Here is a 13,881-nt window from a genome sequence, read left to right on the forward strand (position 1 = left end):
CTTTAACGACAGTGGACACTATTGATAATTGTCAAAAACCAGTAATTGTCTCACTAGGTGTGTCTATACATAAGATAGCAAATCTGTGGAAGTTTGAGCTCAATTGGTCGTCGAAGTTGCGTGATATGAATAAAGTAAAAAACACCCTTGTCACACGAAGTTGTGTGCTTTCAGATGCTTGATTTCGAGACCTCAAATTCTAAACTTGAGGGTTCAAAATCAAATTCGTGGAAAATTACTTCTTTCTCGAAAACTACAGCACTTCAGAGGGAACCGCTTCTCACAATGTTTTATGCTACCAACCTCTCCCCATTACTCGTTACCAAGTGATGTTTTATGCTGATAATTATTTTGAGTAATTACCAATAGTGTTCACTGCCTTTAAATACGAGTATTCTGCAAGAAGTGCAAGATTTTATATATTGTTGCCTTGATACTACCTGGCATAAATACAACAGTTAATCATGCTTTATTAGTGTATGTTAAATTTAATCACATTGCTCATTATCTTGCTTAGATGGATTGCAACTACCCAGATGCAACCGACAGATGCCCGAAGAGCCCTGCCATGTTTCGACGAGCCCGCCTTCAAGTCCGTCTTCGATGTTGAGATCATCCACCGGGCCAACACCAGCGCCCTGTCCAACGGTATCGAGAGGGTGGACAAGGAACCGATTGGAGACAACGGCCGGTGGGTGGTCACCAAGTTCAAGCGCGTACGGGAGATGTCTACCTACCTGCTGGCATTCGTAGTCAGCGACTTCAAGTACGAGCAGGCCACTACTACGAATGGAGTGCTGGTAAGATTTCAGGAATTGGTTTTTATCTTGAAGGGGCTTTTGAGAACATTCATGACGGGTTTATTTCGATCACGATGATCGGATTACGCGATGGCGATACTACTTTTTAGGGGGAGGGGGGGGAGGGACACCACAATATTTTCTAGATTTCGGCAGTGTGTCAGAGTTTGTTCTGTGTGGATTCGGTGGTATAAACCCTTCTAATTCAGTGAGTTTTTAACTTTGACAATCGCCAATCCTTAACTGTCCTGCCGAGCAATTAAGAGCACTTAAGATCTAGTGTTTCTTATCGACAATGTGTGCGGTGGGAGTCACTGTCATGAGGTTTATATTGCTTCGTCCTTACAATACACTTATGGCTAAAAAAAGAGAAGTGTTTCTCGCAGTAGCTGCTGAATGCGCCACAGTAAACCATTGTGCTCATTGGGCTCATAATTAAATACTTTAAAAATCTTGTTTTAAAATGTTTCTGGGGTTTTTCAACGCCTTGCGGGAGTACCGTTTTTTAGCTATTTATTATTATGTTTTTATTGTTTGTTGATGGTGATTGGTGATTATGTATTTTTTATTTAACAGTTCAGAGTGTGGTCGCGCCCTGAAGCCGTCGAGAACACCAAGTACGCATTGCAAGCTGGAGTCGATATCCTCAACTATTTCGAGGAGTATTTCGACTTTGACTACCCTCTGGAAAAGCAAGGTTTGGATCAAGACAAAAATTTGTTTAGTTGAATGGTTTAGAGTTAAGAACATTTCAGAGTGGGTCAACCTGTATGACAGAAAAACGGCTCCCTTTGAGAGACTGAAGAACGTAGTTTTGAGAAAGAGGTAATTTCTCACTAAAAAAAATTGAATCTGAAAAGGACTTCAGGTCTGGATCCTTTCTTAGGCATTTGAAGCACACGAATTTGTGCAACAATAGTGGTTTTTTTTTCTGTCATTTGTTCAATTGCAACATTAATTGAGACCAAGTTTTCCCTCTCTGCTATTTTATGCATTATGTTAGGATACACCAAGTGAGATTACTGGTCTTTGCTAATTACTCAAATTTAATGTTCTAGTTTTCGCTGCATTTTGTAGATATGGTGGCTATTCCTGATTTCGCTGCCGGAGCTATGGAGAACTGGGGACTGATCTTGTACCGTGAGACAGCACTGCTCTTCGACCCTCTGCTGAACTCTGCGAGTAACCAACAACGAGTTGCAGTAGTGGTATCTCATGAATTAGCTCACCAGGTAAAAACATTTTTATAACACTACATGCAGGTATTAACCCTGGCTATCTCATACCTCATTAAAATAAGTATGGAGTGTCATCCCTTTATCGATATACTGATGTGATGTTACTGTAGGAATCTGTATACATTAACACCTATAACCATATCGTTTCTGACCCTCAGCCATATATGAAAACAGTAAAGTTTATAACGTCCTGGGGCAGACACGTTTTGAAAAGGACCTACTCACAAAACAAAAGTAAAAAAAAAAAAAAAAAAAAAAACTGAAACAAAACAATTTGAAACAAAAGTAGGTGCTACATTATCTTATTTATAACTAAAATAATTCAAAGGCCTTCTGAAATATTAACTATTGTTCAAGCGCTATGAGTATCTAATTGGTAAACGCCTACTGTATAATAATGTATTATAAACTTTGAAAATATCTTTCTCTTGTCTCTTACAGTGGTTTGGAAATCTAGTCACACCGGAATGGTGGGACGACCTTTGGCTGAATGAAGGCTTCGCTTCCTATGTACAATACCTTGGAGTAGACAACATTGAACCTAGCTGGCAAATGGTATATGATAACAATGTAGCCCACATCTAGGCCCAAATGTACACGTTGCATGGGACCGGTCGAGTTGGTCCTTGAAAAACATTTTTAATCGTTTTTTTTTTATAAAATGCTTATGGTTGGAAAGATGGTTTATGGTTTTAAAAGTAGAATACAATGATCCACACAAATATGCCTCGAAATTGCGGGGTTTTCCTTTTACCACGTCGACTAGCACGGTCGGCCATTTATGGGAGTCAAATTTCCGTAAAATGGCCGACTGTGTTAATTCGCAAAGCAAAAGGAAAACCACTCAATTTCGGGGCATACTTGTGTGGATCATTGTATTCTACTTTAATTTGAAACATATTTCTAACCATATGCATTTTATAACAAACGGTTACCAACGCTTTTTATAGACCAATTCGACCGGTCCAAGGCAACGTGCTCCTTTAAGCATCGTTCCCTGCAATGTAAGAAGTAGCAGGGAACCAATCACAAACAAACATCGTACTATTTATACGCTGGTCTTGTTTCTTTTCTGTTAAGCAATATTTTCTGTGCTTACGAGATGTATGAAATTAGGCACTGCTCTTAGATGTGAAGTGTCATTGTTTTATTCTGCTAACAGTGTGTTCCATTTTGCAAATACGACTCCCATACACATTGTAAGCAAGGGAAATACCAGATGAGTGCCGAATAAAAATAAAAAATGAAACAATCTCCACGCACACTTCAATACATTTTAAGCCAGGCATTTCACTTCAAAGTTATAGCAGGACAAACTATTTGTCAAAAAGAGTTTTCTCTACATTAAAAAAACAAAACTCCTTTCTCTGCCGAGACGTTGGCCTACGTATAAACCTCCTCGACTAATGTAACTGTCTGTCTGTCTGTCTGTCTGTCGGTATGTCGGTATGTCGGTTATTGTGGGCCACTAAAACCATAAGAAATATTACATTTTGGGCTTAGTTCCACAATGTTTTTATAAATAAGGGGAATGTTAAACAAATGGATCATAGGACAGCACTTGGGAAAGCCAACAATTTTACTCTACTAAGCATGCCTGTCTTTAATTATCTTCACATCAAACTCGGCAAACTCATCGGGGGATATAAGGACCAAGCTGGCAACAACCAATACAAAGTCTTTCCTACAAACATTGGTTTAACGTCTATGGTTATGAGTTGCAGAAGTTACTGGAAAAATCATCAAAGAATGGATATCAAAGGAATACTATGTATTTATATTTTCGCTGGTTTCCGTTGTCAGAAATTACAATTCCTTGTGGAGGAGCTCCAGCCCGTCTTCACAGAGGACGCACTCGGTACGTCACATCCCGTGCGGGTACCAGTAGGAGCCCCGTCAGAAATCAACGAAATATTCGACTCCATCTCGTATGAAAAGGTAACTTTTAGTTTTAAGTCTCAAATCAAGACGTGACATAGATACGATCTTTGTCACTCTTTGTGATTCATCGAAACTCGATCACAGTGAAAAGATTTATCGTCAGAGGGCGCAATATAGGTCTAGAGACAGGAGCAAAACCTGAAAAAATGAAATCAATCACAACTTGTCAACTGTCTCGTTGAAGTGCGGAACAAGTTTTACTTTTATTCCCTACATGCACATGCACCAATGTAGCTTTTGTAGTTCTATGGGCTATGTAATTACTAACTTTGTCAAAATACCCTTCCAGCTAAAAGGATTTAGCTATTAACATTTTGGCTCAAGCAAGACTTCTTTTTATACGCGAAATCTTAGCGACCCAGGGCCAGATTTCACAAAGAGTAGTCCTAACTTAGGGCTAGTCCTAGGAGATAAACAAATTGCATGGATAGTCCTAAGTTAGAAGGAGCAACTGGTCCTAACTCGAGATAAGACTAGTCCCAACACTTTGTGAAATCCACCCCAGATTTCACAAAGAGCTAATGGTTGATCTTGAGTTGTGTATCCAATCTCAACTGCTAAGCAACGTGTGACGCCACAATACAAATCACTGTGGTGTTATTGACAACTCAATTTTAGACGAATCTTGAGTGCTTTACAACTACAAAGTCAATATAATAAAGCGCTCCTATGAAGAAAATTATGTGAAATCTGCCTTATTATTTTGTACGTGTCTGCTCTTGGGGCTCGTGCTGTGTTTTATGAATTATGTCAAACAACATTTTAACCCCTGATACCCCGTCACAACCTTAAAACTACACGATTACATTCCAAACTTATGCTTCTCACACACTCAAAGCCTTTCTCGGCACGTCTCCATCATTACACACATAGTCTTAAATAAACAAACCTCAATGCTTTGATTGAATTATCTTTGAAATGTTTTTCTCTCCACACAACAGGGAGCTTCCATCATCCGCATGTTGGATAACATCCTGACGGAAGATGTATTCAAGGAGGGTCTTAACTACTACCTTACAGAAAGAGCGTACGGCAACGCAAACTCAGACGATCTGTGGACTGTACTCACTTACGTAAGTTTCGTGTGTTATTTTCTACTCTAATCAAACCTCACCATAAGCATCGGCTTCTAGATGATGCCTTCATACTTGATTAAGTTTTCTCCCTTGTAAAAATGTTTTTTTCTTGGTTACTTCTTTAAATTTAAAATTAAGACTTTGACTATTTGCTCATGGAAAGTCCCATGATGAAAAAAAAAACGTTTTTTATTTTTTTAAAACTGGTTTGATGATGCTATAAACATGAGTGGGCTGCCATCATGCATCAAAACCTAGCGCCCTCTCGAATCGGAATCAAATTAACAAATAACAGTAACAAAAATGGCAACAGTGTACATTGCATAAAAAGCCAATTAACAAGACGCCGAATTAAGCGCTTTGTTATCAGACAAAGATTCCAAAGCGTCCAAGACACAAATGAAGTGGTTCTTGAAAATGAGTGAGGACGAGTTACTCGTCTTAACTTAGGACTAGCCATAGGACTAGTCCTTAGCTAGGAGTAGTCCTTAACTCTTTGTGAAATCGACCCCTGGGAGTGTACTCAAAACTGCCAAAATATTATCTTTGAAGTCATTTAGCGTGAAAAATGCTTTACACTATTGCTTCAACTTCATTCTCAAACAAGTAGTTCTCATCAGAAGTTGTCACAAAATATTGGTTAATAATGCATCGAGTCTAGTTCCCATTTTAAAGTACGATTTAAGGTAACTTGCTAAATTTTAATCCCCCAAAGTTGTTAATGGCCTCGAAGGCTAAATGACCAACACAACAACAGCTAATTCTATCTTTCTTAATACTCCCAACAGGCCGACGAAGACAAGGGAAAGAATGACGTGAAGAAGATCATGGATACCTGGACGCTCCAGATGGGGTACCCGTACGTGTCGTTCACCCGGGACAGCAAAACGCTGACTGCCGTGCAGAAACATTTCTTGAATAACCCAAACAGCACAGTGGAAGACTCAAACTTCGGGAACCAAGGGTAGGTTTTTGAACAAAGGTTTGGCCGGTCAGGCCTTGCATGGAAGACAGCCCAACTTGAAAAATGACATTATTGAGAAAGACATGTACAGAGACAAGCTGTGTTGGCATCAAAACATTTCTTGAATAACCCGAACAGCATGGTGGAAGACTTGAACTTCGGGAACCAAGGGTAGGTTTTTGAACAAAGGTTTGACCGGTCAGGCCTTGCATGGAAGACAGCCCAACTTGAAAAATGACATTATTGAGAAAGACATGTACAGAGACAAGCTGTGTTGCCTACAAACATTTCTTGACTACTAACCCGAACAGCACGGTGGAAGACTTGAACTTCGGAACCAAGGGTAGGTTTTTGAACAAAAGTTTGGCCGGTCTTTGGCCTTCCATGGCAAAACTCGAAACAATGACATGAATATGTAGATTGGTTTGAAAACGCCGGGTCTGAGTAGGCTACCGTCTTGTATCCAAACCAAGCGCCCTCTCTAGTTGTAATTAACCTTGGACTGTGTGAAGTCTGCTGGTACCAAAAGTGGGTACGAACCTCATGGGCGCAGTTGATGTGAGGATGTTAGAGCTGGTGCATGGCAATTATTTGAACATTCCATTTTTTTTCTCCGTTTCTGACAGGTACCTCTGGTATATCTACCTGCTGTACACGCACAAGTCTGACCAGAACTACGACAACCCCATGACAGAATGGATGAACAAGGAGCCAAAGGGTTAGATCCTTACAACTTTTTTTTACAAAACTTAGCGATCGGCAAATGCCATGTTAGACTTTTCAACCATAGTTAAATCATATCCCACGTGACGTCGTTACGTTAAAGGCAGTGGACACTATTGGTAATTACTCAAAATAATTATTAGCATAAAACCTTTCTTGGTGACGAGTAATGGGGAGAGGTTGATGGTATAAAACGTTGTGAGAAACGGCTCCCTCTGAAGTGCCATAGTTTTCGAGAAAGAAGTAATTTTCCACGAATTTGATTTCAAGACCTCAAATAAGTTTAGAACTTGAAGTCTCGAAATCAACCATCTAAACGCACACAACTTCGTGTGACAAGGGTGTTTTTTTCTTTCATTATTATCTCGCAAGTTCGATGACCGACTGAGCTCAAATTTTCACAGGTTTGTTATTTTATGCATGTGTTGAGATACACCAACTGTGAAGGCTAGTCTTTGACAATTACCAATAGTGTCCACTGCCTTTAACCTTGAAAAGTAAACGGAAACAATGCAGGGTCGACCAACCTCCGTGCCAGCTCGCAACGCAAACCCCATACAACCCACTGATTCGAGGGGACGATGCGTCGAGGTGCCCATGGGTGCAGGGCTGGGGTTCACCTTCTCACAAGTGTTTACCACTGCCATTACAAAATACACAGATATCGCTTTCTTATTGTGCTTATCATTGACATCAGAACCCAATTTCATAGAGCTGCTCAAAATTTGCTTAGCACGGAACTTTTGCCTTGATAAAAACAGGATTACCAACCAAATATCCACATGATTTTCAGGATAAGCAAACATCAGCTGAATACCAGGAACAAGCAGTAAGCAACAAATGGAAATTTGGTTGGTAATCCTGTTTTTATCAAGAATGAAATTTCATGCTAAGCGAATTTCTGTGCTTCGCAGCTCTATGAAATTGGGCCCTGGGGTTTAGCTACTGAGGCACTGAACATTGTTAGACTGGTTCCCTGCATCCAGGTTATACTGGTCATACCCAATAATGTCATTGGATAACGTGCAATGACGTTAGCTTTCCAAATAAGTGTAATGATTGGTCCGAGGTGAATAGTTGTTCAGCTAATGCACTTTCGATCGTCCGCATGCAGCGTGTGCATAATGTTACACTTTGTAGTGTTACATTTACTATAATGTGTACATACGACGTGTGATTTGACTGCGAATCTTCGGGTGTAATGAATGCGATGCAAGGTCAAATGTCAGTGGGTAACATCCAGCCAGGCAGGTATCTGGCGTTGTTCATGCGCCTCGAAGCGTAACGTCAGATGTTCAGGCTATGCACAAAATGTCCTGATTGTGTTTCTATAGAACTTTTTCGTTTCTAATCATCGTGTTATTTACCTTTTTGTTTTGAAACAGTCGAGATCTCACTTGGGGATAATTATATGGAGAGCGATTGGTACCTTGTCAACGTGAACCAGTATGGGTATTACAGAGTGAACTACGACACACAGAATTGGGAGCGACTCAGCAAACAACTGGAGGAGGACCACGAAGTGAGTCCAACATTGTCAGACGGCTGTTTTAGTTTACACCAGATATCATATTGTACTCTGAGTTGTAGTTGGGGATATTACTTGCGACCAGAGGAGACTTGTTTCACAGTTAACAGTTGCTGAAAAAAATTATAGACCCAAACACATCATTGTCTTTTGCAGAAAATAAAAATCAATTCCGGCTTTTCTATAGTCTTTTATAAGCTCTCATCACAACCATTCCCACGGAAAGTTACTACGCTTTAACTTCGGATTTCTGCAACAGTAAAGGGAGGTGTACCTTTGATAACTACCCAAACATTAATGGCCGAGCAACCAAAACACTTAGTACCGTTTTTCATGGACTTGCTATGATAAAAGGCGTTATTCCCCACAAGGCGCCTCAAAATGTCATGTCCCTACAACGAAAAAACCCCGAATAGTTTGATTATGGCTTTATTTCCGATATCGATTATGTTGTATTGACTTTTTGTTTACATTCAAACGACTTGCTGTAGGTTGTCATGAAGGAAAAATCGTTTTTCATATTGAAAGGTAACTCATAATGGTGAAAGAAACGACTGTGTGTTGTATGCGTTGTAATCTTGTTGTTGTTCACGCAACTCAGCTGTTTTGCAACGATTTTGATATGTAATGATAAAGTTAATATTTAATTATCTATATGTATAAAACTAATTTCATTTCATATATATATTTTTTTTTAAATAGTTGATACCGATCCAGAATAGAGCTGCCCTCATCGACGACGCGTTTAACCTGGCCAGGGCGGGAGTTATCGAGCAGACGACTGCGTTGAATCTAACTAAATACCTGACCAATGAACGTGAGTACTTACCATGGGAAGCCACACTGGTTGTCATCTCATACATCCGGGACATGTTCAGCAGATACTCTGGTTACGGCCCTCTGGAGGTGAGAATAAAATAGTTTTGGTACTGGTATTTAAATGAGACTTATTAATAATTACTCAAAATAGTTGTTAGCATGAACACTTTATTGGTATCGAGCAATGGAGAGCTGTTGATAGTATAATATATTGTGAGAAACGGCTCCCTCTGAAGTTACGTAGTTTTCAGAAAGAGGTAATTTCTCAATCCAATAATACTATAAAACTTCAGGCCTGAAGCCCTTAGGCATCTGAAAGCACACAAATTATTTTGTGCCACAACTCTCTTGCATCTTCGATAAACAATAGGGGACTTTTGGGACGCTAGGTGGCAGCAGACTTACCAGGTAAAATCCATTGTTCTTGGTAATGTGCGCATGCTCAGAACTACGTAACCCTGGAATTTACCTGGTAAGTCTGCTGCCACCTAGCGTCCCAAAGTCTCCCATTGAGTCAAATTTTCACTTAATTATTTGTTATTGTATGCATGTGCTGGCATACACCATGTGAGAATACTTGTCTTTGACAACAACCAAGCTTGTCCAGTGCCCAGCAAAGATGCACCAGTGTAAATCTTTAGAGTAGTGTGCCCGATCAACAAAACTGTTCAAAGAACTAGCCCTTGACTTAAAATGTCTGAATCCCACCTCGTTCCCAAACGTGTGGCGTGCCATTTCTTTCAGCATGTCTGCTGGGGGAGACGACAACGCCCTGCCCATGGGAACTATAATATTGCCCTGAATCAACTGCATGGCTCAGGGTCCCGCATTTTATTTGACAAAACCGTCACTTTCTTCACATCTTTTTTTGTAAGGAGAACATAATCAATTTTTTTTTTTTTTTTTTTTTTTTGGGGGGGGTACCATGTTTACCACTCTAATTTTATAAATTTCAAAATTTCCCAATTGTCATTATAGTGTCTGTCGTAATATTTTAATTGTTTTGATTATTCTTTTGTGTTGATTTCCAGAAATACATGTTGAAACAAATCGAGCCGTTGTACAAAGAACTTGGCTGGAAGGATAACATCACAGACCCAACCAACACTCATCTGACTCAGTGAGTTACCCAGTTTACTAATATCGAGCGGCATTTTTTTTTTTTATTTTTTTTTGTATTTATTTACTTAAAGATCTCTGTAGATGATAACAATTTTAGCACAACGGCTGTTTTGCAGTATGGTCCTGTGTCTTCAAAAATGCGAAAAGGAAAACATTACTTAAAAATAGACTTCAAGTCAGAGTAAACAGACTTTGCAGCTTTTAAAAAGAAAAACAACAAAAGGGATTTAAATAAACTCAAACAATAAATGCGTTTATACATTATTATATTATAAAAAAAAAAAAAAAAAAAAAAAAAAAAAGACGATGCAATCTGGGCCTAGGCAGGTTACTTGTTCCAAATAGCAGCACTAAAATAAATAAAAGATTGCCCAAGACATTCCGTGGTAGGCTTAGGGAGAACAACTTTCAGCATTTCGATTCATGAACTTTACTCACTGTACTAGTGGTAATTACCCAAAATGACTGTTAATATAAAAACGTACTTGGAGATATGTTGATATTATGAAACATTGTGAGAAACGGCTTCGCTTCAAACTACTTTCGAGAACGTAAACTAGCACTTTTGTTGATGGCTCTCTTTTAATATTTTGGCGTTGATTTTCCCTCAGGTATAACCGGATCAACGCCCTGGCCACAGCGTGTCAGTACGGTATGGAGGACTGCGTACGGCAGGCCTCTGATCTCTACGGTCAATACATGGAGGATACCTCAGTCAACCCGTAAGTTTGCAAAATTCCAACCTGAACCAAACTGTTGTATAATTTGCTCATTCCCTGTAGAATGATTTCAGATTGTTTAGCTGCTCTGAAACAAGATGTTGCATTTCAGACAAACAATATTTGTTGCTCAGATCTTCAATACATAATAAAACCGTCCAATTTCGAATTGATTCAACAAACGAGTAAAGCGAAGGTTATCTCCTGAAGACGAGCATACCGTTTTAAACGTCGATGGCCACATAGTCCTCCTCTTTCCAGAGCCAACACTCCTACAAAATAGATTGTAACATGGCTGTATACACGTACTTTTACTACTTGTAGTTAAATGCACTACACACTGTTGGTAATTACTTAGTTAAAACCTACTTAGAAACGAGCAATGGAGATATGTTGATATTATGAAACATTGTTAGAAACTGCTTCCTTTGAGGTAATTTCTCACTCAAATAGTTATTAAAAGATTTTATATAGACCTGAAGCTTTTAATTGTGCAACTAAATGCACAGATTTGTGCAACATTGTGCTTTTCTTTTACTGTTCTCTTGCAACTTCGACGACGAATTGATTCAAAGTTTTCACAGATTTGTTATTTTTACATGCATATTTTGTAATACACCAAGGGAGTATTCTGGTCTTTGACAATATTACCAAAAGTGTCCAGTGCCTTTTATCCTTATCTTACAACAAACAACCTTGAACAGAAATTTACAGAATGTGTCTTCTTCATTCACTGTTTTAGAATAACACCAAACTTGAAGTCAGTAGTATACTGTCAAGGCATCCGATACGGAGGGCAGGACGAGTGGGAGTTCGGATGGGAACGGTTCTCCAACACGTCAGACTCGTCCGAGAGATCCAAATGGCTGAGCGCACTCGCATGCAGCACGGAACCCTGGATATTGAGCAGGTAGGTGGACAGGAATTGGACTTACAGGAACGCTAGGTGGCAGCAAATTAATATAGAAATACCATTCTCTAAAAGCCGAGTCACACTGCTGGGCCGTGCAAGTGTGTACGCGCCACGTGCAAACCTTTATATTGGTGCAGGCATTTTGATTTATCTCCAATCCAATTCGCTGTTAGCCTAACCAAAAAACAAGGCTGGTAGAGATAGAAATAGTCTGCCTCTTTTTTTTTTGCAACAGTGGCATTTATTACTGTAATTGGATACAGAAAAAATTCACCAATTGTGACAGCTGGATTTGGCTTCGGTCGTTCGGTGCATAAAATCGCTATACCGAACGACCACTATACCGAACAAACCTATGGACCCTGTCGGGTCCGTTATACGGTATTTTACTTTACATTTTATTTTGCGTAAAGAGGGCTCTGTTTGAGCTCATGGCGACGTGTACAAGGGATCGATCGTGTTTTTAGATATTTCCCAAATCTGTACTTTGTCTTTAAAGACAGTGGACACTCTTGGTAATTGTCAAAGACCAGTCTTCTCACTTGGTGTATCTCAACATATGCATAAAATTACAAACCTGTGAAAATTTTAGCTCAATCGGTCGTCGAAGTTGCGAGATACTAATGAAAGAAAAAAAAACCTTGTCACATGAAGTTGTGTGCGTTTAGATGCTTGATTTCGAGACCTCAAATTCTAAACTTGAGGTCTCGAAATCAAATTCGTGAAAAATTACTTCTTTTTCGACAACTATGCCACTTCAGAGGGAGCCGTTTCTCACAATGTTTTATACCATCAACCTCTCCCCGTTACTCGTCACTAAGTAAGGTTTTATGCTAATAATTATTTTGAGTAATTACCAATGGTGTCCAATGCCTTTAAGTGTAAATTTCTTTGGTGTGTGTACTTAGATTCCTGGAATATTCCTTGGATATAGAAAAGATCACAAAGGGAGACGCCATCAACGTCATCCGATACGTTGCCTTCAACTACGTAGGAAGGGCGCTAGCCTGGGACTTCGTCCGAGCCAACTGGGACACGCTCTTTAATGAGTAAGCCGAACAATTTCGCTTTGAAATCTCAACCATTTCATTTTTTACAAGAGCATGATCAGTACTATGTTAAAGCTTTCAAGAGGAGTGTGACGTCATTGGTCTGTAAAGGAGGCAGAGGAACAAAAACTATGCATGTGAGAATGTTGATTACATCAAGATATAGGCTTAACTTCATATAGAGCAAGCCTAAGCACAAAATATTGCTTGACTATGTTATGCTAAGCAGAAATGAGCAGAACACCAGTCACACAATTAGCGTGTAACTTTTTTTCTGGTTAGAATCTTTTTGTTTTGCTAATAGATTATTGTTGTGCTTAAACAGCTTTATGAAATCGGGCCCCGGTGTTGCCTCATCTAAACCAACTGTAAATCTTCAGGAGATTAGGTTAATTGTGTTTGCAGAAAATAGTTTTGTTCAATACCCTAGTGTTATAAAACACCCTATGGCGTGACAACACCCTGACAACACCCATGGTGTCAATTCAGCACCCAACATTTGGCAGTGTAATACTGGAATAGAAGCAGGGGATAAGTGAAACACCAAGACATCATTGAACTGTTCCACTAAGTTAGATGACGTTTACATATTATTCCAATTTATGTTTTCGAAACCATTTTTAAAGAAGCTTGCCCCTGCATCATCTCTTTCTCTTGCTTGCACTTTTCTTTTATGGACGAATGATGCATGAACATATGTTTTTATGGAAAACGAGCGACTGGTATTATTTTTCCAAGTTGAACATGAGCGAGTTTGTTTCTAAGTGCGCGTGGCGAGAGGGCGCCCTTTAAAATGTCTGCAGGATGAGGGAAAGCGCATAATGTAGAACCGCGACCTTTCTAAAGAAACGTCAAGAATCAAGGCAAGGCCCGAACCGATCTCCAAGAAGAAGCCACTCACATTTTATTACTTTTCTTGGGGATCGTAAGACATTGTTTGAAGAATGACTCATGTGTTGCAATGAACAACAGATGAAGATTTATTCTGC

At 39.4% G+C, this 13,881-nt stretch overlaps 1 protein-coding gene across 8 annotated transcripts in view; it reads left to right on the plus strand.

The window, feature by feature from the left end:
- Window positions 1–13,881, plus strand: part of LOC139937247 (aminopeptidase N-like) — a 77,851-nt gene that overhangs the window by 50,705 nt on the left and 13,265 nt on the right. For all 8 annotated transcript variants that reach the window (XM_071932338.1, XM_071932341.1, XM_071932335.1 and 5 more), the window contains 14 exons: window positions 518–800; window positions 1,377–1,497; window positions 1,878–2,032; window positions 2,480–2,593; window positions 3,842–3,976; window positions 4,921–5,052; window positions 5,844–6,019; window positions 6,646–6,737; window positions 8,128–8,264; window positions 8,973–9,176; window positions 10,121–10,209; window positions 10,823–10,933; window positions 11,673–11,840; window positions 12,752–12,892. In XM_071932338.1, the coding sequence (XP_071788439.1) occupies window positions 518–800; window positions 1,377–1,497; window positions 1,878–2,032; window positions 2,480–2,593; window positions 3,842–3,976; window positions 4,921–5,052; window positions 5,844–6,019; window positions 6,646–6,737; window positions 8,128–8,264; window positions 8,973–9,176; window positions 10,121–10,209; window positions 10,823–10,933; window positions 11,673–11,840; window positions 12,752–12,892 (2,058 nt within the window). The remainder of the gene's footprint in view (window positions 1–517; window positions 801–1,376; window positions 1,498–1,877; window positions 2,033–2,479; window positions 2,594–3,841; window positions 3,977–4,920; window positions 5,053–5,843; window positions 6,020–6,645; window positions 6,738–8,127; window positions 8,265–8,972; window positions 9,177–10,120; window positions 10,210–10,822; window positions 10,934–11,672; window positions 11,841–12,751; window positions 12,893–13,881) is intronic.

Source organism: Asterias amurensis, chromosome 5 (assembly GCF_032118995.1).
Source record: "Asterias amurensis chromosome 5, ASM3211899v1".
Classification (NCBI taxonomy): domain Eukaryota; kingdom Metazoa; phylum Echinodermata; class Asteroidea; order Forcipulatida; family Asteriidae; genus Asterias; species Asterias amurensis.